Genomic DNA, 26,296 nt, shown 5'->3' on the forward strand with positions numbered 1-26,296 from the left:
AGAGAAGTGGAGTGAAGAAGGGAACCTTGTACATGCTAACTTCTGAGGGAGTAAGTGGGGCACCAGACTTAAAATAATGTTATATTTTCTACACAATATAATTTTATTAAAGTGTTGCTATTTTTTCATAATTTAACTCTTAAATAAACTACTTTTTGTAGTTTTTCCATAAATGGGTAAAATTCATAAATAGCATGGCAAAATTCAGAAATAACATACTTATCCCCTTAATTATGAGTTTCGTAGCAACAGTTTCATAATTAGATAATATAGCAAGTTGTATTTTGTACTTTTGCAAATTATTGCTACAAAAATATAAATAAATATGATTTTTACTGTCCTTATGATCAATATGCATTTTGTATTTTTGCAAACTATTGCTACAAAAATATAAATACATATCAATACATATGCTACAAAATATAATTTGATAAAAATGTTGCTATTTTTTATAATTTAATAATTAAGTATGCAACTTTACGTATTTTTTCAAAAAATAAAGGGTATTTTGATACTATTTCGCATAGTCAAAGGCATTTTTGGCCCTTTCCCAAAAAAAAAAATGAAATTAAAGAAATGGATGGGGTGGATGATGCTGTCACTTTGGCAAATCGAATCAGCGGATCAGAATTATTTTAGAATTAGAAAGAAAAAACCGTCGGACTCTGTCTCTCAGTCGTGTTTCCCTCTTCATTCGCAATTCACAATCTCCCTTTCGAAGATCTGACTCTTTGATCGGAAGCAATAACAGAATTAGAGCTTCATCAGTTGCGAAGGAACTAACACAAAGGTCAATACTCTATGTATACTCCTCTGTTTATTCACTTGCCTCCTTACATTTTCATAGTTAGACGATTTGTGTTTACTTTCTGAATTTTTCATTTTCCTTGGCAATTGAAATCCAAGCCAATTAGGGATGCTTGAAGAGAGAGTGATTCTACTGTTGAAAATAAATGAGCTCCGTTACTAGTTATTTTAGCTTTGACAGTTTGTTTCTGGATCTGTACCTACCGATTCATTGCACATAGGTGTTACTGATCAGTCAACTTATTGCCATTTGATATTGGATATCAGTTGCATAAATGAGTATCTTCAACAAATATTTAGAACTGTTTAAAGTGATCATAGATGAAATAGACTTTAATAATGACGATCCTCTTCTTTTATGAGGTATGGTTTAGAATTGATTGAAAAATTACGGTATGGAGTCCTTTTCACCTTGCAGTATGCGTTCATAATGTGGTTCACGCAATACACTGAGCCCGCGCCTACAAAGAATCAAGTTATTTAACAATGCCTGTTTTCGTAGGGACATATTTAAGCAAAGCAACTATTCTAAAAAGACCGTAGTGGTATCAGAAAGGGATCATCTAACTAGTGGTAGTATTTGCACAGATATGCTCTTGGAGAGGGGCACGTTTCCTAAACCTTCCTGTCGGCTTTCATCTGATTTCTGATAACTGCATGCCAGAAGTAAGGTCGATGCATCCAAAAAGTGAATTCTTGAAATTGCAGACGAAAAAACGAAGAATGCATAGAAAGTCTCATGTTTCATATTATCTTTTCCATGTGGGTCGAACTGTTTTAAAGTTAAAAGAAAAAGGTCTGTTTTAACAGTAAGTTTCAATTAATAATCATTTCCTGTTCAATATAATTGATGTTATTGCCTTTTTCCCTCTAAAACATAATGTTTTTGGTAGATCTAAAGAGGTTCTTCTGTTATATGGGCGATGAAGTGAACTTTCTACAGAAAATTTTGTTGTAGACAGTGATAAGTCAAGCAGATATTCATGGTAGTTATGTCTGTTTGGGTGCTCCACTATTGTTCACGCACACTTCTGAGGATCAAGTGTTACTAGCATTTTACATTTGTTCCGCACTGCCTTTAAGGTATACACTAATTGCTTTAAATTAGTTTACTGTTTTAATACTGTGTTTCAAATTTGATGTTGTAGGTTCCCATAGCTTCTGTTTGCATTTGGTTATGACTACTCTATCATCGCCAAATAGTTCAACTGTTTCACCTTCTCGAGGAACGATTTCGCCAGCAGCCTTTGGGACATATGAATCTCCCATGCTTGGGGCCTCTCATTCTGGCCATTCTGAACCGGAGATCAGTGACAGTGATGAAACGGAGCTACACTCTGTATCGTGGAATCAGGATTATAGTTGCTTTGCTGCTGGCACAAGTCGTGGCTTTCGTGTGTATAACTGTGACCCTTTCAAAGAGACTTTCAGACGTGATCTGAAAAGTGGTGGATTTAGAATTGTGGAGATGCTGTTCCGATGCAATATTTTAGCACTTGTGGGTGCTAAAGCCAATACCCAGTACCCTCCTAATAAAGTTATTATATGGGATGACCATCAGAGCCGGTGCATAGGTGAATTTTCATTTAGGTCTGAGGTTCATGCAGTGAAACTAAGACGGGATTGTATTGTTGTAATTCTTGAGCACAAGATATATGTCTACAATTTGATGGATCTGAAGCTTCTTCATCAGATAGAGACTGTGGCCAATCCTAGGGGACTTTGCTGCCTCTCACACCATTTAAATACATCTGTATTGGCTTGCCCAGGCCTTCGAAAAGGACAAATCCGAGTTGAGCATTTTGGCCTGAATATGACAAAGTTAATCAAGGCACATGATTCTCAAGTAGCATGCTTAACCTTGACTATTGATGGGCTGCTTCTTGCAACAGCAAGCACTCGAGGAACTTTGATAAGACTCTTCAACACCATGGATGGGACTCAGTTGCAAGAGGTACTTTTTTCTCTCATATCTAGGAATTTTGGTGAAGAACTAGATATTCAAATGGTGATTCGAATGGGTGAGCACAAAGCTAGCTCATTCTTTGCAGCTTTCTTAGTGCAGAATTCTCATAAAAATCAGGCATTGTCATCAACTACTCCTTTTCCTTTTTTCCTGGATTAGTTTGCTGTGTGTGGAGATTATTTGAGACATGGTAGCATACATACTTGGAAAAAAAGTGTTCTAAGGTCAATAGACATCATATTAAGGTCAAAGTATTATGTTCAGAACATAAGTTTATAACTCCGCTTCCTAGTAAAAGAAGTTGATCTTGTGAGGTGCACCATATGGAATGTAATTCTAGCTGGTAAGGAGTGGTAAGATACTTATTGTCATCTGAACTTAACTTGGTGGTCGTTTCATCTCTAATCCTAGCATAAGAAGGAACATATTAATAGATAGGATACATAATTGCAAAATGTGAAATAGTTTAATATCAACAAATATTCGCAAATGTTAGCGGTATATTAGTGTAAATAAAAGTTTCCTCTCTATAATAGCAACAGTTCACATTATCCAATGTGCTATTAGAGTTGTGGTTCGATTCTTACTATCACCTAGCCTTGAAAAACTCTCCGTGTGTTTGACCAACAAAATGATTCTGGCCACATGTAATGAGTCGTGTTAGGTATATAGTTAATTTAAAATCTTAAAATTCTAAATTAAGTCTGAGCATTCATATATTTTGATAGAAGCCCTTGTGTGTAGTTAACATAAAATTAAACCAATGACATGTGTCAATAGGTATGGTGATGGAACAATAAGTGTTAGGGAGTTAAAAAAACTTTGAATGCTCTATTGGGAGGACATAAGTAAGAGGGGTTTGTGTGTGGGTGTGTGTGGGGGGGGGGGGGGGTAGAGTTAAAGTGTATTGCATGTGGAGAGCGAAAAAGTAGAGGTGAGAGATGAATGATCTGTGTAAAAAATCCTTCATCAAGATGTGTCCAGTGGAGTGAAGTGCAAACTTTCTCTGTTTGCAAGAGTCAAAGTGAAAGAATTTCAAAGTGAATTTTTTACTTTGGAATGTGAGGAAGGAGTTTTATTCCATTGCTATTATTAGTAAAAATTATATTGGAACTATTATTTAGTGGGACTATGTGAGAGTCTATAGGCCATAGGTGAGGGGTCAAATATGGAGGTTTGGTAGGAAGTTTTAGGGTGGATATGGGGCCAAAAGACTCCATAGGTAATTTGGTTGGAGTTTTCGCGCTATTAGTTATCGGAAAAAAGGTTGGCATATGAGGCATACTCTAGAGAAAATGATGATTATGGGGCAATGTTATACGGTAGTGGATGTTGGGCCGCTATAATTCGGTATCAACACTTGACTTACTAGTGAAACATATCCACAAGATAAGTGCGGAGAGATGGATGCTAACACAATTGTGCGGTCATACAAGATTAAATAAGATAGAAAATGACCGTATTCATCCGAAGGTGCAAGTAGCACACATTGAGGATAAAATGAGAGAAGATTGCTTGTGATGATTTGGTCATGTCCTGCCTCCAGATGCACCGGTATGTGGGTGTGAAACCATGAGGAATGAGGTGCTAAAAGGGAACGAGGTAGACCTAAAATCATATCAAAGTAATCTGTCTCGTAAAAACCTACAAGTTCTTGGAATCCATGCAGACTTGGCTAAAGATAGGACACAATGAAATAAAAAAGACCTGGTGTACGCAAGCTGGTCCGAACACCACGGTTATCAAGAAAAATGAAATAAAAGACGGTTATCAAGAAAAATGAAATAAAAGACCTATATAGGTGATATTAACTAGTTGGGAATATACTTTAGGCGTGTTAGTACATCCATGTAGTTCTGGTACTTTTCTAGGGGTATTTTTGGTCTTATCATAGATTTAGCTAGCGTTTGGCCATAGATTTTGGATCAGATTTTGAAAATTTATCTTCAAATATCTGTTTAGAATTTTGGCCATGAAATTGATCAGATTTGAAAATATGATCTTCAAATATTTTTAGGTTTTCAAAAACTGGCTCAGACCAAGTAGAGAAATTTCACACTCACAAAACTTCAAATTTTTTCCAAGTAACTCGTATGTCCAAACACGACTTTTAAGTTTCAAAAATCACAACTTCAAAAACTCAAATTTTCAAGTTTCAACTTCAAAATCTATGGCCAAATGGGAGTATACTAGTAAAAAAACCATAATAGAAGTATGATTATGACATGAGATGAGCTAAATGGAGAAGCATGTTCAATAAGGAATCATATAACCGACCCAAATTTGTCTGGGACTGAGACATAAACTGTCCACCAATTTATCAATTTTCTACTGGCATGTGCAAGACATACTTGGTCAAGGGATGAGAACTCGACATCAAAACTGAGACTTCTACAAACTTCTTATCTTCACAGGGTGAGAGGAGAAAGTCCCAGATGCTATCTTGATTCCTCTTCACGACTTCAAAAAGTTTTAATTTTTCCTTCTAAATCACATGTAAAAGTACTCTTGAGATGATGTCCAAAAATAGAACTATGTCAAATTGGATTGGAGAAAGGAGTATAATACTAAGCATTAGACTTGGTATTGCTAAATGGAATGGATCTTTTTGCATCACAATATAGAGTTGCTTGTAGACAAAAGAACAACTGGTGACAATGGGAAGAGCTTCAGATTTGACTAATCTATGTATGATGTTGAAAGTTCTGATTCTGTATGTGTGCAGTTTTACTATGAAATGTACAGTTCCCATTCACTAGGGGAGGTAATATTTCTCCGGTGTACGTGTCTGATTTCCGGCAGTTGAAAATGGAAGTGCACAATGAACAGGACATCAAGAGTCGTCTTAGCTTTAAGAATTAATTGTTGTCTGTTGTTTCCAGTTAGTTGGGTCTGATTTAGATTTTTACTCTGCTGCTAGTTTGGTGAGAATCTCTCCTTTAAGGACCCGTTATGGCCATAGATCTCCCAAGTAGTTTTGGGGAAAAAACTTGGCAAATAATGTTGGGTTATACAATTTGCCATTATTTGTCAAATATTTTTGGTAAATAATCCAAATTCCAAAATACTAGAAAAGACTAGTATTTGGGGCAAATTTCATATTTTGGTAACTTTTAAAAGTAAAATATGTTTTCCAAATACTTTGACCAAACACATGGTGAAACTTCACCCAAATCTTTACCCAAAAATGACATGCCAAAAATATTTGGGAATCTTGTGAGACAATTAACAAATTTTTTTGACTTCTAATTGTCTACAAAATATAAAATGGCATTAATGCCCCCTTCTTTGGGTGCTGATTTTGAGATGTTTTCCTCTAGTTTCCTCATTGATTTAAAGCATGCGTTATATGTGATTCCTTTTCAATATTCGCTGTCCTTTCAGCTAATGTTGATTCTAATTGTGGATTTTGCTGTGTTACCTTTATTCCTTTAGCATAGATTGCTTATTCCTTACCTATGCTTTGTCTTAGGTGCGTAGAGGGGTCGACAGAGCGGATATCTGTAGTATCGCTCTATCACCAAATGTTCAGTGGTTGGTCGTCTCGAGCGACAAAGGTACCATCCATGTATACAGCCTGAGAGTACGTGTTGTTGGGGAGGATGCTGCAGCTGATGCTGCTGTTAGAACTCCAACATTGTTAGGTCAAACTTCATCAGCTTCTCTTGATGCACTTATTTCTCCAAGTACTGGAGCCAACCCTGGTTCATCGTTTTCTTTCATGAAAGGTGAGTGTGTTACAAAATCAAGTGTGCAACCCCAATTAATTTTGCCTGATAACGAATCTTTAGGGTCTCCAGACAGTTTTTACCAGACACAATGACATAAATAGGATTAGCTAGTGTTTTTAACCAATTTTGTAACATTATGCTGTATTATTCTAACTTCCAACTATGATATGGTTTATTGATCGACTTCTAAAACTGATTTGATGTTCTCACGAAACACTTACCTTTTTTCCATTGTGGTGAGGTGACTGTCAAAATTTCTGCTGGAGCTTTCTAATTTGATTTCTTTTTTAAATACAAATTTTCAGGAGTTTTGCCAAAATACTTTAGCTCTGAATGGTCATTTGCTCAATTTCGCTTGCCAGAATGTACCCAGTACATTGCTGCTTTTGGTTCTCAGAACACAATTATTACTGCTGGCACTGATGGAAGGTACCTATCACTCTTCTGGCTCAGTATGTCACTCTATTGCAATGTCGGTCAGCAAATTCAATTTAACCTTTTAACATCTGTTCTTTTGACGCTTTGGGTGGAGACGGGATTTGAAAACTCCCCCACCCCCTACACACCAAAAAGAAACTTAGCATTAGTGCAAGTATTCTGGCATTAGAACTAAAAAGTTCATACTAATTCCGATAGCCGGATCTCCTTTATCTCACCTCTTGTTGGACTTCTGTCAGTTTCTATAGGTGCAGCTTCGATCCTGTGAATGGAGGACAAATGGTACAGCAAGAATATGTCCGCTTTCTGAAAACAGAAAGTAGGCCGAGATAGTTTGTTTAAAGAGAAGTACTTTCCTTGTAAATAAATCTCAAGTTTGACTCTATTGTGAAAAGAAATGAAACACCACCAGTAAATAAGTAATGTTTGCCGATTAATGTGTATAGAATGGCAAATGTGGCTCTCTCTATATTATCTGCTGTGTTTTTTATACTAATGTACTTTATTCTGTGTACTAATACATGGAACTGCTGCATCATCGTCTCTGTTTTTGGTGATTGCTTTCCCTTTGTTGGATTTTTCTAGAAGGTGGTGTCCTGTTCACGAATATCCAGTGTTTTGCGTTCTTGTTCATTTAAGGGAAAAGGATCAAAAACACCTCTCTATTTTCATTTATTAGCTAAGTTCGCCCTTAGTTATACTATGAGCAAAATGTATCCGTCGTTATCAAAGTGTAACAAATATATCCCTATTTTTAACACTAATCCACCATGACAATTTAAGGCCCCTACATGACCTGATATTTGGATGAAGTGGATGCGATATGGCATGCCAGTAAATTTTATTCTTCAATATTTTTTTTCATCTCAAATTTTTATCCTTTTTTTTTTTTCCTTTTCTTTCAACAAGAACAAAGCCCATACCGAGTTCACTGAACGAGTAAATACGTCAAATTTGTGCATTCAAACATCTTCCTGTAATCTCTGCCACACATTTACAGCTCTCAAGTAAATTTTTATGTACTTTTTTCTCTTGAATAAATACAGAGACTATAATTGTACTCCTATATTTTTTAATCTTGTTTTCCAAAATCTTCCTTTACAATTATCAAATACAATTGTTTGCTATAGAGAGACAAAGTATACATATAATAAACATTTTGACTTTTGGGGTTTTCTTCAATTGCCTGCGTTGAATTGTTGAGAAAATTAAGCGAATGGTATCCTCAAGCAAGGGCAAGGTAGATGCTTAGTCAATCGTCGTCTCCTTATCGTGATATCTAAGCACTAGGAACAAATTCTCAATGACTTAATTCAATTGGGTTTCCAAAGCTTTGTTATTGTTGGAGAAAAAGAAAAGGAAAAAGAAAAGAAGAAAAGGAAAAAAATAAAAATTTGAAATGAAAAAAAATATTGAAGCTAAAAATTTATTAATGAGGTGGTATGTTATGTGGCATCTACCTCATTCAAATATAAGGTCATGTGGGACTTTTAAATTGTCATGGTAGGAAGTATTAAAATTAGGGATGGGTTTGTTAACTTTGATAACAGTGGAGGATGTATAGTATAACTAAGGCAAACTTACCAACAGCAGTGGTAGCCCAATGGTAAGGGATTGGTCTACCCTACTCAGAGGTCGAGGATTCGACTCTGGGTATGGACAAACACTCTGTTGGGAGTTCTTCCCCCAAAATGGAGCCCGACGCGGCGCGAATCCGGATATAGTCGGACTCCTAAAAAGCAGGTACTGGACACCAGGGGGTTTAAACCAAAAAAAAAACAAAAAAAACTAAGGCAAACTTAAGCTAATAAATAAAAGTAAAGGGGTAATTTGACCCTTTTTCCTTCATTTGTTCTTTTTGTGGCCTAGGATGCTATTGTATTTACTACCGTTTCCAGTTCAATAGGTTTCACTGTTGTTTATGACCTTGTACAAGTATAATTTCCTTCAATTGTTCTTTTTGTGGCCTAGGTTGCTATTGCTTTTCGGTTTGCTTCAGATTTGGCATTCATTCACCCTCCCCCCATTTTTTTTTACAACTTTTCCAGTTCAATATGTTTCACTGATGTTTATGGCCTTGTACAAGTATTACCAACTTGTGGTTACAAGTATTACCAACTTGTGGTTTAGTATCACTTCTGGGTTTAGGAACCAGTTGATTACTTTTGATTAAGGATTCTTTTTGGAAAATGCGGCACTGCTCGATGATCATCATTTGTGTAAAACAGTAAAATAAAAGCATTTCACTTGTATTGCTAAGGACACAGCTCTAACGTTGAAATATGAATTGCTTTCAGATTAAAAAAAAAAAACAAAGAATAAATCTGCTGGCCTATGCGTACTATTGACGCTTTTTCAGCTCGCATACCAGTGAGGATTCGAGTAATTCACCTAGGACATTAGAAGTGGAGAAAATTATATGCAATCCCCATGTTTGTGCGTTTCTTCCCACTAATTTACACATTTTCTTGCATGTTTGAGGGGTCAATCATGAAAAAGAAAAACATTGGTGTATGCTAAAAACAAGCAGTCGATAAAGCAAAACCACCAATTGGGCACAGCTACATACCGGCCCAACACCATCACTTCATTTCGATTAGCTGTTGCATCACTTGTATGCTACAAGGAATATACTAGGGTAAAATTTCCACAGATTGAAATGATAAGGAAGATTTGTACGCGCCCGAAAAAGAAGCAAAATTTTAAATACTATGGTTAAATTTTGTGAGTTACATAACTTTACACGGACCCTTTTTTTTCTTCTGTATAAACAAAAGTGAACCACAATATGTACTTATATTGTATCTCCCACTAAATCCTCAAAGAAGCCCCTTTCTGCGATCCTCATGGCAACCTTAACAGAGCAACCCCCAGAATCAGGTGATGTTATAAGTGTAACTCGGCAAGTGATCGAAATGAGGAGAGTGCTATTAGTAGAGGAACACATTTGCTTTGTTGTAACATCGGCATTTCCTTTTTTGAGAATGGCAACAGAGGTGTAACATCAAATATTAGAATAACTGGAATAAAAGGCTAGTTGATCCATCTCCAAAAGATCTTAGATCAGCAGGTCTGACCAAGGCTCTACACAAAGGACAAGTTCTCTCTCTTTCAAACCTGAAACTTGGTAATTAGAGAACACTAACTGTTAGCACAAAGTATAGACATAAGCCTTTTTGAGCATTCACATATAAAGCAGAGAAGAGATGATTTAAAGGATCATATTTCTTTCTTAAAAGAAGTGGGAACACAATAGAGATTAAGCAGTTCGTACGACATAAATAACATGTGCGAACACAGGCCGTTCTATCCTTTTCCTCTGCGGATTTTCTTTTGAGCTTTAGTGTTGATAAACTAGATTTGCCAATGGCAATTAAATCAGGGCAAAGTTGATGGATCATTTTAGTAGGAAACATAACAAAGGAAAATGAGAAGACCTATTTTCTAAGTTTTTTCTTTCTCCACTATATTCTTAAAACTGATCATGGAACAAAAAGAACCCCCCCTCTGAAGAAAAACTAATCATACTGGCAAAGGAAAGCACAAAAAAAGACTCGGTCCAAATAGGAAGAGCAACCAACCTATAAGGAAAAAAAGAAATGCTGATCATAGTTTAGCGCACTTAAGAGATTTTATTAGAAACAAAATGCTATAAAGAACTTGGTAATGAACGTTAACCACAGGTCACAACGAAAAAGCACATAACACATGACTTATGTTCAATTGTGTGGGCACCTTATTGAAAAAGTTTGGACTATCAGAAAGAAGACACTTTTATTTATTTCTAGTAGATTTTCTACATGCCCCTCACAGGCGTCTTAACTCTTTTTATAGGGCAATTGACACTGAAACTTAAACCCAGGATCTTTGTCTATCCTAGTACCAAACTCTATAATTATTGTGAGGATCTATAAGAAATTGCATATATGAGAATATCTAATGTTATGCCTTAGATTAGGTAGATATTATTCTCTATTACGCATGATGATTTTAAGTATAAAAAGAAAACAAGCTTTTCATTAAGATATCGGTCGCCATAGGGAGAAAGGCACCTGTTTCCTAGATAGAAGGATGTCCAATCATTGGGGAGATGAGCGGCTGGCTAATTAAGAAAATACTATAGAATATTTTGTAGGATACCTAGGATAATCTGTATTTAATTAATAATATATTTGCCTCCCTTCTTAGGCACAGAAAATGGTTACCTACTATATTTGTACACAACTTTCCACTCCGATATCTTCTTCAGAAAACTTCCGACTCCTATGTAAGAATTTCCTCTAGGACATTGTTTGTTATATAAATTTAACAAGAAGTTTCCTCTTCTATTTTCACACATCAAATAGAGGAACTCATGCATCAAAGTGCAATAGAAATACTAACCATTCTGAGACACAGTCTTCACAAAAGATGTGTTTGCAGCGCAATAAAATTGGTGTATTCATCTTCTCTTGGCAAATAGCACACAGATCACCAGCTGTATTTACCTGGTTGAAACACGAAAGACAGTATTACATGACAGTTGCAAAAGAAAGCTACAACGAAAAGGAAACATTTCTAGTTAGGTAATTCTCTTCCATGCCAGAAATGAGCGATAATATGCTTACTGCTCATCCCATATAAGTGACTCTAAGACACTGGAGTATCTTTACAGCTTCTATGACAGAGCTGTAGCTGATAAAAGACCTGTGAGTCTAAGGATACACCATAAGAGTGGAACTTGATGTCATTTATACATCCAACTGTGGCCACTTTAATCTTGGGTTAGCTACTTTATTTCAGACAGATCTGTGTGTCGGCATACTGGACTAGGGATAGCTTTAGATTGCTTCTCGCTGAAATTAAGTAACTGTCACAAAACACTTAACCATTTTTTTTTAATAACCGTGATGTCTGGGCCAGCTTGCGCACCTCAACTACTTCGGGATACCTGCAACCTCCCACCAGCATACATGCCGAGTAACTCTGTCCACCAAGGATTGGACAGGTGGGGGAAGAAATCACCAGGTGTTTTTGCCCCCCGGGGGGGGGGGGGGGGGGGGGGGGGATCCCTCCTAGTGGTCAATCAACTTCATTGACCACTAGGACACGCCTTTAGATGCCATGAAACACCCTAACTTCTGTTCAGAAACTCGTGCATTTAGTAGTTTCAACCATACTTCCACTGTCTTGATCTAGAGACCACGCAAAGGGTACAGTTCTATGAATGTAACTTGTCTTTACATGAGACAAGTTTATAAATAACAGGTCCCGATCTCTGGTGTTCACTACATGTCTGTATAAACAACTGACCCAACAGTCATTTAGTGGTTAAACCAACATTATCAACTCGGCCAAAGATGGATGAGTAGTGTAAAAATAGGAAAAAAAACAAAGAGGTTAGAGGACACAATCAGTTAATGTTGGTAATTCAACTCCTGGTCTTACCGAAAAGATAACAGTCAAATCTGTACATGAATAAGTTGCTTCAAGGAAGTGACACTGAAATTTATTATCAGACCAAGGAAAAACAAGGAGATAATAGTCTCAGCACATTGCCCTCTCATTCTCCATGAAGAGGATAACCAATTTTTCTCCCACCTCATACAAGTATATGTTTAAGTTCTAGAGGAGTGATTTGTCATATATGTAACACTGTTTCTAACTGTAAACTAAAACAGAAAATTTGCAAGCCAATGACAATAATACCTGTTCAGGTGTGGCATATGACCCATAATGGATTTCCTTAATCGACAGTGCCTTTAAAGCAGTAAAGAATGACCGAACCTGCAGACCAGAAACTAAGTGTGTTGTAGAGGAAAACCATGCCAAAGTTGTATACAAAGATCGTGGGATGTGGGGGTCCACAACAGAAATTAGTTCCACAAACACCTTACCTTCTCAACAATTGATGTTAGCTTAAATGTCAGGTACAATCCTGTTATCAGTGATGAAAAAAGGCTTCCGTATTCTTTGTTGAGAAAGAACCTATACCAGACAGGAGTTGGTAATAGTGCACGGTATAGGAGCAGCATATACTCTACCAGAGTCAGCAATTGGCCCTAACAGACCAATCAAATTCAGTGTTCTTTGCCAAAGAAATATAGAGGTAATAAATCACCAGAATAAACGCCGGCCTCATAGTATACCTGTCTGCGGAAATTATGGCCCCTGCCATTCTTGTAATACATAAGCAGCACCAACTTTAAAGCCATTGCTGCCTGCCGGACCATTGTATCTGGATGTAAGGACATTTCGGAGAAGGTGAGGACTGATATTCCTTTCAATTAGAGGTCTAGAGTTACAGGCATTTCCACAAAAAAAAGATGAATATGAATACGTAGATTTATTAATAGAACCTTAAGCCTTTTTTCTAAGAGTACATCCATCTATACTGTAGCAAATATCAGAACAATATATCGAGAGAAATCACTCTCTACAAGGCAGACAGGTAAAGCATAAACGGTACCTGAAGTAGGGTTCGGCAAAGGTAAAAATTTGTCAGTTGGCATAGGATCTCTTTATGATCTCATCAATAACTATTGTTGATAAGGTAAAGATTGCAAAGGAGAAATTCCAGGTAAGATTTCATGAATATCTTTCTTTCTTCTCCTATTTAGATTCCTTCATTTCAATGGGGCCTGGTCCTATGCTGAGGGGTTTTATCTGTGCGTGTGGGGTGGGAGAGGGATTATGAAGGAAATAGGTTCTCTATCACATGATTGCAGTGAATTTCCTATCTCCCAAACCCTCAAATAAGAAAAATACAGAAATAGCATGTGAAATTAATTTGAGGGAACCTAGACTAATGATCAGAACCAGCGTTCAGGGAAGCCTGATGCGGAAAAAAGCAACAGGGCTCCGCATCATGCATTACACGAAGCGTGAAGCGATGCGGCTGCATCATTGAAGTGAAGCAGTGAAGAAGAAGAAGTCACAATAGTGGTAGTCGCACAGTGAAGAAGAAGAAGTCGCAGCAGTGGACTACAAAGTTAACCTTAGAAAATTGCAGCAGTGGCAGTCACCAGTAAACCTTTTTTTAAAATTTAAAATTGACCCTAAACATAAAATCAACACAAAGTGACTCTCTATTTAATTTAAAATTGACCCTAAAAATAAAATCAACATGATGCGCTCGCATCAGACACGCGCAGCAAGAGGGGCTCGCATCGCTCCGCATCATCGCATTATGCGACGATGCGAGTGCATTCCTGAACACTGATCAGAACCAGAAGAAATTTCCGAGCTTAAGTTGCCACTTCATAAAAGCACTCTGATTTAATATTTTGGCGCATTTATTCCTGAAATAACCATAATATTGGCTATCCTTTTAAGGTGACCAGAATGTGTATACCATTATAACTGTTACAAGCTTCCTTCAATATGTCTCCCCAGACACTAAACATGAGTCATCCAGTGACATAAAAAAATAGAGGGGAAAGTGTCAAATTTACCCCTCTACTTCGGAAAATTGGTTAAATATACCCTTCGTCATACTGGAGGCCAAATTTATCCTTGTTGTTAAGATACTTTTCACATGTTCCGTTCCTTTTGAGAGAGATACCCAAGTCAACGTTGAATGCCCATTTTTTAAAGATAAAATACATCCTAAGCTAACCTGCCCGACCCGACCCATCAAAAAGACAAACAAATATACCCCTCCTTCAATTTTGTTGGTCGAATTTCCCCGACGAACAAATATACTTCTCTTTCAACGTGCAACGTTTGAAAATCTAGTTCGTCAAACAACTACCTTTTATTTTTGTTCATTTCAACTCCAGTCTGCAATTCAATCAATGTCGATTAATTAAGGTTCCTAAATAGAGATGTATATTTCAATCATGCCACAAAGTCTAGTTCGAGGGAGGGATATATTTGTTGGGGAAGTTCCACCAACAAAACTGAGGAGGGGTATCTTTGTTTGTGTTTTTTTTTGTGGGCCAGGTGGATTAGATTAGGGTGTGTGTTATTTTTAAAAAATCAGTCATTTAATGTTGATTTGAGCTTTTCTGTTAAAAGGAAGGAGCTTTTCAAGGAAGGATACGTTTGACAAGTTTCTTAACGAGGTTAAATTTAGCCCTAAAGCATGACAGTGAGGATAAATTTGATCCCAAAGTATGATGAGGGATATATTTAACCAATTTTTCAAAGTAATGGGGTAAATTTGGCCCTATTCCAAAAATAAATGCATAAGAAAGAGTACAAAAAAGCATATTTTATCTTTAAAAAGGAGTACCAAAAAGTGATTCAAAAACCATACCGTTTACCAGGATGATGAAAATAGCATGCCAGAAAGGTGGAATAGCCTTAGGAGGAACCATAAGTAGTGGATAGAACAGATCATCTTTGCGATTCCACCAGTAGATTCCACTAATATGAAGCATAAACACCAGAAAATAACCAAGGAGGACAGTGATCTTTCTCTCCCCCTGCAAATGTGCGTACTTCATCATGACCAGATTCTGAGTTATTTTTAATCTTTTTATCGAGCTTCAAGGAGGGAAAGTGCTGTGCGGCAAGTAACACTAAATAACATTTGAAAATAGAGCATGATGTCACCTTTAAAGCTGTCTGCTTTCGAAGAATGTCATTTGACCTGAACATGAAGGCCGTGATCCAAATTACGGCAAAGAAACCTGAAAAACAATAATTAAAAAATGAAATGAAGGAATAATTCAGCTGTAAAGAAAGTCCTTATGGTATATTTAAAGAATTTTAACAATTAAATAGGAATAGGAAGCGCCAACATATCCAGACCCCACTTGTCCTACTTGTTGGATTGCACTGGGTATATTGTTGTAAGCGCCAATATACAGAAAGTAATCCATGTCTAAATAGGACCAATTAACAGCCAGATCAATTATTTGCACCAATTGTCATATGAATCATAATGCACTAGTCTCCATGACAAAGCTGAAAAATCACCCTTCATTTCTTCATTTCTTCATTTTATTGGAATCATCTAATAAACCTAAGGATTAATAAATAATCCACTTAAATCATATTCTCCTTCCCTTATCTCTTAAAACTTCATTTAAGATCAATTGAAAGCCTATGTTTCTTCAGTATACATCACCTTGGTGAAAGTACTATTGATGATTCCAGTATCTTGCCAGACGGCAAAAATTGATAATGCTATTTGTTAGAATATGAGTAAAAATAGGAATAGTATATAAAAATCCTACTTGGAAAAGAATTGTACTATAGCGTCTATAAATAGGGTCTCGATGTAATTATGTAAACACACAATTCAGTAATATTTTTTCTTCATTAATTCTCACATGGTATCAGAGCATTGGTGAGAAATTCAAAAAAAAAAAAAACTCAGTCAACGTTCGTCAATTTCCGGTGACTGATTTGTGTCATTCTCTGCTTCGTGGGTTGTGTGCCAAATACAACACCACAAGAGGATTGGAAAGTTCAGGCAAAAAAAACCCAACCAAAATTGTCGGAAAAACACAGTCCACGCGCCGCCACATGCCTGCCGGAAATCTGTAATTCCGGTGAGATCTGAACCACGCGCCGGCGCATGAGTCTTCTCCGGTCCACTTTTTTCAGTTGTTCCTCTTTCTGATGGGTCGCCTAGATAATCCAACTCCGACCAATCACTTTTTGTGCAACTCCGACAATTTTTTCCAGATTCCGGTCGCCGGAACCCTAATTCTGGCGACCTTATTTTTTTCGGCAAATTTTCAGAGATTCAAATTCTATTTTTGGTACTTTCAAGTTAAAATTCCCAAAATGTCTTTTGGGTATGATGTTTTTGGCCCCAAAACTACCGGTATCGGAAGTTCAAGTCCTATGATTACTTCCGAACCATTAATGGGAAGTTCAAATTATTTAGCCTGGGCTTCTTTAGTTGAGTTGTAGTGCAAAGGTCAAGGTGCCCAAGATCATTTAACGAACAAGGCTAGTGTGGTACATGAAAAGGGAAAGTCTAGCTCGGAAGATGCGAAAGCTAAAGAACAATGAGAGAAAGTTGACGCTCAATTATGTAGTCTTTTATGGCGATCTATTGATTCCAAGTTGATGCCCTTATTTCGTCGATTCCAGACGTGTTATTTAGTTTGAAAAAAGGCTCGTGCTTTATACACTAATGACATATCTCGTTTTTATAATGTGATATCTCGAATGACTAACATGAAGAAACAACAATCCGATATGTCTACTTACTTGGGACAAGTACAAGCAGTCATGGAAGAATTTGATACATTGATGCCCGTCACTGCGGATGTGGAAAAACAACAAGAGCACAGACAGATGTTTTTAGTTCTTACACTTGCTGGACTTTCTACTGACCATGATGTTGTACGTGATCAGATTTTAGCTAGCCCAACGGTTCCTACAATTGATGAGTTATTCTCTCGTCTGCTTCGTCTTGCTGCGCCTCCCAGTCACAAAGTAATTTCATCACCCGTTGTTGACTCTTCTGTTCTTGTATCTCAAACCATAGAAAAACGACCATATCAGCCTATGAAAAATCGGCGCTGGAAAATCTCGATCGAGGTGTAGTTATTGTCATAAAGTTGGACACACTCAGGATATATGTCATAGTTTGCATGGTCCACCACTCAGTTATGATCCTAGTGTTGTAAAGGAATATAATGAGTTCCTTCGGAATCGAGCAAGCATATATCTCCATAGCCTAATCGACTATCCAATAATGCTCATATTGCCCAAAAAGAATATGATGAGTTCCTTCAGTATCGAGCAAGTAAGCAGTCATCTCCACAAATAGCCTCGGTTGCCCAGCCTGCGGCATCTGTAACAAATCACTTTTGTCTGATATTGTTTATTCACAATCTCTTCCTGCTATTACTTTGGCCAATGGGATCCGAACACAATCAAAAAGAGTTGGACAAGCCAAACCCCTATCTTCTGTCCCTCTAGACTCTGTTCTTTATGCCCCTGGTTTTCCTTTTAATCTTGTATCTATTAGTCGTTTGACACGTGCCCTTCATTGTAGCATAACTTTCTTTGATGACTCTTTTCTAAAGCAGGACCGCAGTAAGGGACAGACGATTAGCGCAGGACATGAATAACAAAGCCTTTACCATCTTACCTCTCTAAATTCCTTCACAGCATGCTCAGTTACAGACCCTCCAGACCTAATTCACAGACGTTTGGGACATCCGAGTCATCCAAGCTACAAAAGATGGTGCCTAGTTTGTCTAGTTTATCCACATTAGATTGTGAGTCATATGAACTTGGGAAACACACCCGTGCTACTTTCTCACGTAGTACTGAGAGTCGTTCAGAGTCTATTTTCTCATTAATTCATTCTGATGTTTGGGGTCCTAGTAGAGTCAGTTCACCTTTAGGTTTTCGTTATTTTGTTAATTTCATTGATGATTTTTCAAGATGTACTTAGGTTTTCTTAATGAAAGATCGTTCTGAGATATTTTCTATATTCAAAAGTTTTTGTGCTGAAATACAAACTCAATTTGGTGTTTCTATTCGTACTTTTTGTGGTGATAATGCCTTAGAATACATATCCTTTCAGTTTCAGGAGTTTATGACTCATCAAGGAATTGTTCACCAGACATCTTGTCCATACACCCCTCAGCAGAAAGAAAAAATAAGCATCTTCTTGAGACTGCTCGCACTCTTCTCATTGAATCCCATGTTTCGCTGCAGTTTTGGAGCGATGCAGTTCTCACATCTTGTTATCTAATTAATAGAATGCCATCAACTTGCATTCAGAATAAGGTTCCCCATTCTATATTGTTTCCACAGTCACATCTTTACTTTATCCCCCTCATGTCTTTGGGAGCACATGCTTTGTTCATAACTTAGCCCCTAGAAAAGATAAATTAGCCCCCCATGCTCTCAAGTGTCTCCTTGGTTACTCTCGAGTTCAAAAAGGGTATCGTTGTTATTCACCGGAACTTCGTCGCTACTTTATGTCCGCCGATGTCACTTTTTTAAATCTAGACCTTACTATATATCTTCTGATCATCCTGATATCTCTGAGATTTTACCCATATCTCCAGTCTTACCTGCACCATCCTTGGTCTTACCCGTATCTCCAGACTTACCCGCACCAACCTTTGAGGAATCAACTATTACTTCTATGTCTCCAGCTGTAGTCCCACCAATTCTGACTTATCGTCGTCGTCCGCGTCCACCATTAGTCCCAGATGATTCATGTCATGCATCGGACGCTGCTCCTACTGCAGACTTGGCTTCTCTTAGCCAATCAGTTGCACTTCAAAAAGGTATGTGTTCCACCCATAATGCTAACCCATATTATACTTTCTTGAGTTATCATCGTTTATCATCACCCCATTATGCTTTTGTATCATCTTTGTCCTCTATTTTCATTCCTAAGACTATAGGTGAAGCACTTTCTCATCCAGGATGGAAGCAAACTATGATAGATGAGATGTCTGCTTTATAAGCAAGTGGTACTTAGGAGCTTGTTTTCCTTCCTGCAGGTAAATCTACTGTTGGTTTTCGTTGGGTTTATGCAGTCAAAATTGGTCCAGACGGTCAGGTTGATCGGCTTAAGGCTCGCCTTGTTGCCAAAGGATACACACAAATATTTGGGCCTGATTATAGTGACACTTTCTCTCTAGTGGCTAAATAGCTTCTGTCCGTCTTTTCCTATCCATTGCTAACGTTCGTCATTGGCCTCTTTATCAATTGGATATTAAGAATGTTTTTTTGCATGGAGATCTTGAGGAAGAAGTCTATATGGAGCAACCACTTGGTTTTGTTGCTCAGGAGGAGTCTAGTAGCCTTGTATGTCGATTGTGCAGGTCACCTCGAGCTTGGTTTGGAAAATTCAGCACAGTAATTCAGCAGTTTGGCATGATTAGTAGTGGAGCTGATCACTCAGTGTTTTATCGACATTCTCAACCAAATCTGTATATTTATCTGGTGGTTTATGTTGATGATATCATTATCACCGGCAATGATGAAGATGGTATCACTAAATTAAAGCAACACCTCTTTCAGCATTTTCAGACCAAAGACCTCGACAAACTGAAATATTTTCTAGGTATTAAGGTTGCTCAGACCAGATCAGGCATTGTTATTTCTCAACGCAAGTATGCCTTAGACATTCTTGAGGAGACGGGAATGATGTGAAGTAGACCCATTGACACTCTTATGGATCCAAATGCTAAACTTCTACTAGGACAGGGGGAGCCACTCAGTGATCCTGAAAGGTATAGGCGGTTGGTTGAAAAATTGAATTATCTCACTGTGACAAGACCTGATATATCCTTTCTAGTGAGTGTTGTAAGTCAGTTTATGACTTCCTCCTGTGATAGTCACTGGAATGAAGTTGTTCGTATTCTGCGATATATAAAATCAGCTCCAGGTAAAGGACTATTCTTTGAGGATCGAGGTCACGAGCATATCATTGGATACACAGATGCTGATTGGGCAGGATCACCCTTCGATGGACGTTCTACCTCCGGATATTGTGTTTTAGTAAGAGATAATTTGGTGTCGTGGAAGAGTAAGAAACAGAGTGTGGTTGCTCGATCTAATGCGGAAGGAGAATATCGAGCAATAGTTGTAGCAACTTGTGTGCTAGTTTGGATCAAACAGTTGCTAAGAGAATTAAAATTTGGAGAAATCGGTAAAATGGAACTTCTGTGTGATAATCAAGCAGCCCTTTATATCGCGTCAAATCCAGTGTTTCATGAGAGGACCAAACACATAGAGATTGATTGTCACTTTGTCAGAGAAAAGATACTCTCAGGAGATATTGTTACAAAATTTGTTAAGTCAAGTGATCAATTTGCAGATATCTTCACCGAGTCCCTCAACGGTCCTAGTATTAATTACATTTGTAATAAGCTAGGTACATATGATTTGTATGCACCAGCTTGAGGGGAAGTGTTAGAATATGAGTAGAAATAGGAATAGTATATAAAAATCCTACTTGGAAAAGGATTGTACTATAGTTTCTATAAATAGGGTCTCGATGTAATTACGTAAACACACAATTCAATAATATTTTTTCTCCATTAATTCTCACACCATCAAACATCGGAAGGAGAATGTTCATCAAAAATATTATCATATAGCAGGAAAAGAAGAGGTGAGTAGGCATGTCATAGAAAATAACATAATGCCTTTAACAACCATTTAATACATCCACATTTTCCAAGATGTGCCAGCTAAAAAGGCTCCATATTTTTTTAGGAATCTTTTAGATGAGAATATGTTTTAGCCATGTTAGAGTGTTCACTTTAGGTCCTATGCTTTCTTAGAGTCTCTTAGTCCTGTAAAAGATACAGATGCCGGTAGAATATATAGAGTAGTCGTAGTACTTTTACTTCTATTTCTATTATTTTGTATGACGTTGGTAAAAACGAGCTTAAATGGGACGACATGGAAAACTGAGGATTCTTACAGCTGAACCCAACTTCCTTGGGATTAAGTCATCGTAGTTGTATCAGCTAAAAAAATTGAGTTATGCAGCTCTCTTTAATCTTCCTATATATAAGGTAGAAAGGAGCTTTAAGAATTAACCAACAAGTCAAAACATTTATCATGGAGTTGTTATCATGTTTGAGACATTCTCCAAAACACTTACAAAGTTCAATCTTCAAGTTCCTTTTCATTAGCCTCATGGACTCTAAGATGTGAGAGCACCATCGATGCAAAATGAGCAGGAGTGATAATAGCACAAAGTATTACCGTCATCATCAAAAAGCTCCTTTTCTGAGGAGTTACATCAAACATCACGAGGATTCCAGGTATTATCATTTCTTTCCTGCCTCCTATAATCTAAGCTCAATTAGTGACACTTATCAATCCATAGAAACATCAAAGAAAACAAGCATAGAGCCTATATCGAGATTGAATCCTAGGTGATAGAATGACGCTTGACGGCTTCTATGGTTGTCAAATTACCACGACCTGACATGAGGATACCAACAACAGCTGACAAGTGAAGTTAGCAAGTTAAACCTCAAACCTTCATGGATGCTGGCCAAGGGACTCGATCTAAAGCAAATTGCAGATGCCAGCACTTGCTAGGTAGTCTAGTATTAGACATATAATTTTAATTGTTCACGTGATAATGTAAAGATATAACAAATAAGAGTCGGAACATCAACTTATGCCATTTTGGCTTCCCACTCTGTGTATACTACCATCTTAGTCAGCAGAGTATAGAGGTACGTATTGCCATATGACTACATGTCAAGCATATCTATCACCAAAATACTACTTTCTCCGTCCCAAAAAGAATGTCACCTTACTATAATTAGAAACAATTTAACTTTGAAATTTCCTTTTTTCCCTTAATGAAATGATTATAGCTACACAAATATCTATGGATCGTTTTAGACCACAAGTTTCAAAAATCTTTCCTCTTTTTTTAGACATTGTGCCAAGCAAAAGGTGCCACCTAAAATGGGACGGAGGGAGTATTAAGTGGAACCTACTTATTCCAGGGGTGTTAGTTTACATTAAAGAGTTCTTGTTCCTTGCCACATATCCTCTAATTTGTGGAGAAGACAAGACATCTATTGTTTAAAGTAAAAGAAAAAGAAAAATAGATTACTCTATTGCCTAGGGCAACCACTGAATTATATGAGATAGAGAAGTGGTTTCCGATAAACCCCCGGCTCAAGATAAAAACAGTCCAGAAAAGAAATAGTAAAGGAACACAAACCGATCAGTATTAACACACAGTTTATAACATAAATAAGACTAGCACCAAGTAATACGACAAACAATGACACACTTTGAAACAAGACTAGCAATATGACTACTAGCATAGATAACATAACAAAGTTCTCCTACCTACTAGCAGGGACGCACTCCTCCCTACTATCCTTCTTCCCTAATTCGCATCCTCCACACCTTCCTATCTAACCAAATAATAGCATCCTAAATTCACCAAAACTTATGTAATAAATGGTGCCATGAGCTTCCAGTGTAGTATGGCCATGGAGTTCCAATCAACTATAGTTATTTCCAAATAACAGAAAAATCAACGTTGAGTTTCCATCTGTTATAGTTTGTTAGGATCAGGAGGTCATTTCCACGTGTCTTGGGTTCTCTTTCGCAATGTACAACTACCTTGCTTGTACACTCATGTGCAAGGCATGAATGGATGATGTCACGAATGCTCAATTCCTTTTTCATTTTCTTTAGCGTTAAATTTTCATTTGATCTTTTATTTCACAATTCAGACCCTTATTCACTTTTGAGTTTTATTTCATTAGCATTTGCTATAAATTTAAAAAGCTTAGCTCATTACTGCTAATCAGTTATAGTTAGTAAAAAAAAAAAAAATAGCCAGGATCTATTGGAAACAACCTCTCTATCTCAACACTAAAGTGTACAGTCCGCATACACTCTACCCTCCCCAGACCCATACATTACACTGGGTAAGTTATTCTAGTTACAGTTAGTAAAATATGAAGTTCAAGGGAAAATGTTAAAAGAATAAAGAAAAGGGTATATCATACCTTGCAAGTGTTGTCGGATGAAAACAACCAATAGGAGCAAGGTAAATGGAAGAAACTGCTCAAGCCACCTTGCAGCTTGTTGTATATCATACCTTTGATATGAAGAATCCCTACTATTACTATTCCCATTCCCAGAATCACCTTCTCCTATAGTAGACCTTTCCACACTCAAACCCCTCTCTTCCCCATCATCCATAACCAACCCATCACCATCACGATGATCATTCTCTCCAGCCCCAATTATCCTTATTGAAACTTCAGAACCATTCCCACTAGAAATTGATTCAGACGACTCGGAGTTGTTGGGAGTACTATTATTACTATTATTGTTAGTATCAGGAATGAGCAAATCTGTTTCTCGGTTATCGGGTCGGGTACGGAGTAAGCCGGAATATTCAAGGAAACTAGAAAGTGGGTATCGGAATACCCGAAGAGGAGTTACATAAACTCCAAAGGTTCTTGAATCCGAAGATGGATTTGGGTTTGAGTCAAAATCCGAAACGCTTGAAGTAGTCTCCATCAATGGAAAAATGATGATACTAATAATAGTAGGAGTATTATATGAAGTAGTTGATAGGATATCTCAAATTTTTTTAGCTGCGAAGGAGGAATGGAGAACAGGAAAAGTCAGATGAGTGACAAAGCTAGCTTAAGGTTAAAGAAAGAAGTAACACCAAAATGGGGAAGGAGAAGAACATAGAATTACTTTTGTGCCTCTCCCAAATGAGTGAAATTTTTTCTTCTTTTTCTTTTTTCTTTTACTTGCAATAATAAATAATAAATAGGAGTAATTTTATTATATTTGTCTTCGAATATAATAAGAATGTTATGAAATATAAAGAAAAGAAAGAAGAAAATAAATAGAGAGAAGAGAGACTTCTTTATTTCTCTTGATGATGAGACATCATATGATTGAGAATACAATGAATAAAATCTCTTTATTTATAGGGAAAATAGTCCTAGTTTCTGACTAAAAGACAGATACTTCAAATCCTGATAGATATCAACTAGATTTTATTAGATCTTGATAGACATTCACTATAATGTAAATATATTTATAACACTCCTCTTGAATATCTAGATAGATAATGTGTCTCGTTAAAACCTTATTAGAAAAATTCAGTGGGAAAGAAAATCTACAGAAGGTAAAAAGTATACATCTCTAACAATACGAATATCAGTTGCCTCATTAAAAACCTTACAAGGAAAATCCAGTAGGACAAAACCTCGTAAGGGAAAAAGAGTACAGAGCGTATTTGCTCCTCCTGATGAGAACATCAATGAACTTTTGCATCCCGATCTTGTGTACCATCTTCTTGAAAGTTGCAATTGGAGAAGACTTGGTGAATAAATCAGTCACATTGTCATTTGAACGAATCTGTTGTACGTTAATATCACCATTCTTTTATAGCTTATGTATGTAGAAAAGCTTTGATGAAGTGTGTTTCATTCTATCTTCTTTTATGAATCCTTCATTAAGATGTGTTATGTATGTTGCATTATCTCTGTATAAAATTGTGGGTACATTATCACATTTCAAACTACATTTTTCTCGAATGAGATATATTGTGGACCTCAACCACATACACGCTCAGCTTGCTTCATGAATGCTACAATCTCAACATGATTCGATGAAGTGACTAGATAGACTGCTTGTACATCTCCAAGATATGACAGTATCCCCACATGTAAACACATTGCATGTTTGAGATTGAGATTTATGCGGGTTAAATAAATACCTAACATTAGCATGACTAATAAGATCGGGACTACAATCTTTAGAACAAAATATGTTCATGTCTTTTATTCCATTTCGATGTCTCTTAATAGGAGCAGAAATATACCTTGCTAATAAATTGACTGAAAAGGTATCAGCCCTTGCAGTATTTGCAAGATACATTAATGTTGTGCACCAAATGCACTAAGATATGATACTCCATATTTCTCATTTCAGCAAATAACTATTGCTTTTGAAAACTTTTCAAGAGTTCCAATAATTTTCAAGTTATAAGCTTATACAATATAAAGATTCTAAGTAGTTGTTTGGCCGTGAAAATTACTTTTTTTTGGAGTTGGAGTTGAGTTGAAGATGAAGTTGGAGTTGGAGTTGTGTTTAGCCATGTCTTTTTGAAATTTCTTTTTAGACTTTTGAAAAATCTTTTTTAAATATGATTTTATGCCCTCAACTTTTAAAAATTATTAAAATCACCCAACTACTAATTTACCTACTAACATACAACCAAATGTTGAGAAAATAATTTATGTCTTCAATTGATAAAATAATTAATAACAAACTAATTATTATGATTGTTATTCTTCTAAAATTTGAATAAAAATATCACAAGCACGAGCTAAATAAGTTTATCTAACCATAATCGATTAAATAGAGAAAAATATATTTTGATAAATATGATTGATAGATATAAATATATTTTATATATTCTTAAATTTGTTGATAAAAAATTTTAAATTATTTTCACTTGAATTAATTATTTTATTGAATTTGGTCTTTTTAAAAAAAATATGAAATTTAGTTAATAAAAGGGGTTTGTGTAAAAATTTAAAGATTGGGGTTATATGTAATAATAATGAAAGTTGAAATTGGAAATGAAAAAAGGGAAAACAACAAAAAGTTATTTTCCATTTTCAGAATTTTATTCCGGAATTATTTTTCAAAGTTTCATGGCCAAACACCATAATTTTCAACTCCGAAAAAAAATTTAAAAAAAAGAAAAAAATATCCATGGCCAAACGGGTCCTAAATAAGTTTTCCAGAAACCTTTATATGCTTCAAATATTTTGAATCCTTTGAAAGTTTCATATAAATTTTGTCGAGTGACAATATTCAACATTTCATATGTGACATCTTCAAGTGTCTGGATTGCAAATCAAATAAGTTTTACACTTACCAAGATGCATTCTTTCATGTCACT

At 36.5% G+C, this 26,296-nt stretch overlaps 2 protein-coding genes across 7 annotated transcripts; one reads left to right on the plus strand and one right to left on the minus strand.

Annotated features, from left to right (window-relative positions):
- Positions 1–594: 594 nt before the first annotated feature.
- LOC107873213 (autophagy-related protein 18d) lies at positions 595–7,480 on the plus strand. 3 transcript variants are annotated; one of them, XM_047414856.1, is made up of 6 exons: positions 598–790; positions 1,396–1,603; positions 1,956–2,761; positions 6,246–6,501; positions 6,810–6,933; positions 7,182–7,480. In XM_047414856.1, exons 2-6 carry the CDS (start codon positions 1,465–1,467, stop codon positions 7,273–7,275), a joined length of 1,419 nt encoding a protein of 472 aa, XP_047270812.1. In that variant the 5' UTR covers positions 598–790; positions 1,396–1,464; the 3' UTR covers positions 7,276–7,480. The 3 variants fall into 3 exon arrangements, with proteins under 3 accessions (XP_047270811.1, XP_047270813.1, XP_047270812.1); XM_047414855.1 differs by having other exon boundaries at positions 595–790; positions 6,810–7,480; XM_047414857.1 differs by having other exon boundaries at positions 597–790; positions 1,396–1,473; positions 6,810–7,480.
- A 1,996-nt stretch (positions 7,481–9,476) lies between these two features.
- On the minus strand, positions 9,477–24,848 carry LOC107873214 (E3 ubiquitin-protein ligase RNFT1). Of its 4 annotated transcripts, none has more exons than XM_016719973.2 (8): positions 23,364–24,848; positions 15,481–15,557; positions 15,182–15,350; positions 13,071–13,159; positions 12,819–12,983; positions 12,631–12,708; positions 11,326–11,429; positions 9,477–10,059 (listed from the first exon to the last, which is right to left on the minus strand). In XM_016719973.2, exons 1-8 carry the CDS (start codon positions 23,881–23,883, stop codon positions 9,954–9,956), a joined length of 1,308 nt encoding a protein of 435 aa, XP_016575459.1. In that variant the 5' UTR covers positions 23,884–24,848; the 3' UTR covers positions 9,477–9,953. The 4 variants fall into 4 exon arrangements, with proteins under 4 accessions (XP_016575459.1, XP_016575458.1, XP_047270814.1 ...); XM_016719972.2 differs by having other exon boundaries at positions 9,477–10,065; positions 23,364–24,101; XM_047414858.1 differs by having other exon boundaries at positions 9,477–10,065; positions 15,182–15,365; positions 23,364–24,093.
- Between the last annotated feature and the right edge of the window lie 1,448 nt (positions 24,849–26,296).

The sequence above is a fragment of the Capsicum annuum genome, chromosome 6 (genome assembly GCF_002878395.1).
Source record: "Capsicum annuum cultivar UCD-10X-F1 chromosome 6, UCD10Xv1.1, whole genome shotgun sequence".
Classification (NCBI taxonomy): domain Eukaryota; kingdom Viridiplantae; phylum Streptophyta; class Magnoliopsida; order Solanales; family Solanaceae; genus Capsicum; species Capsicum annuum.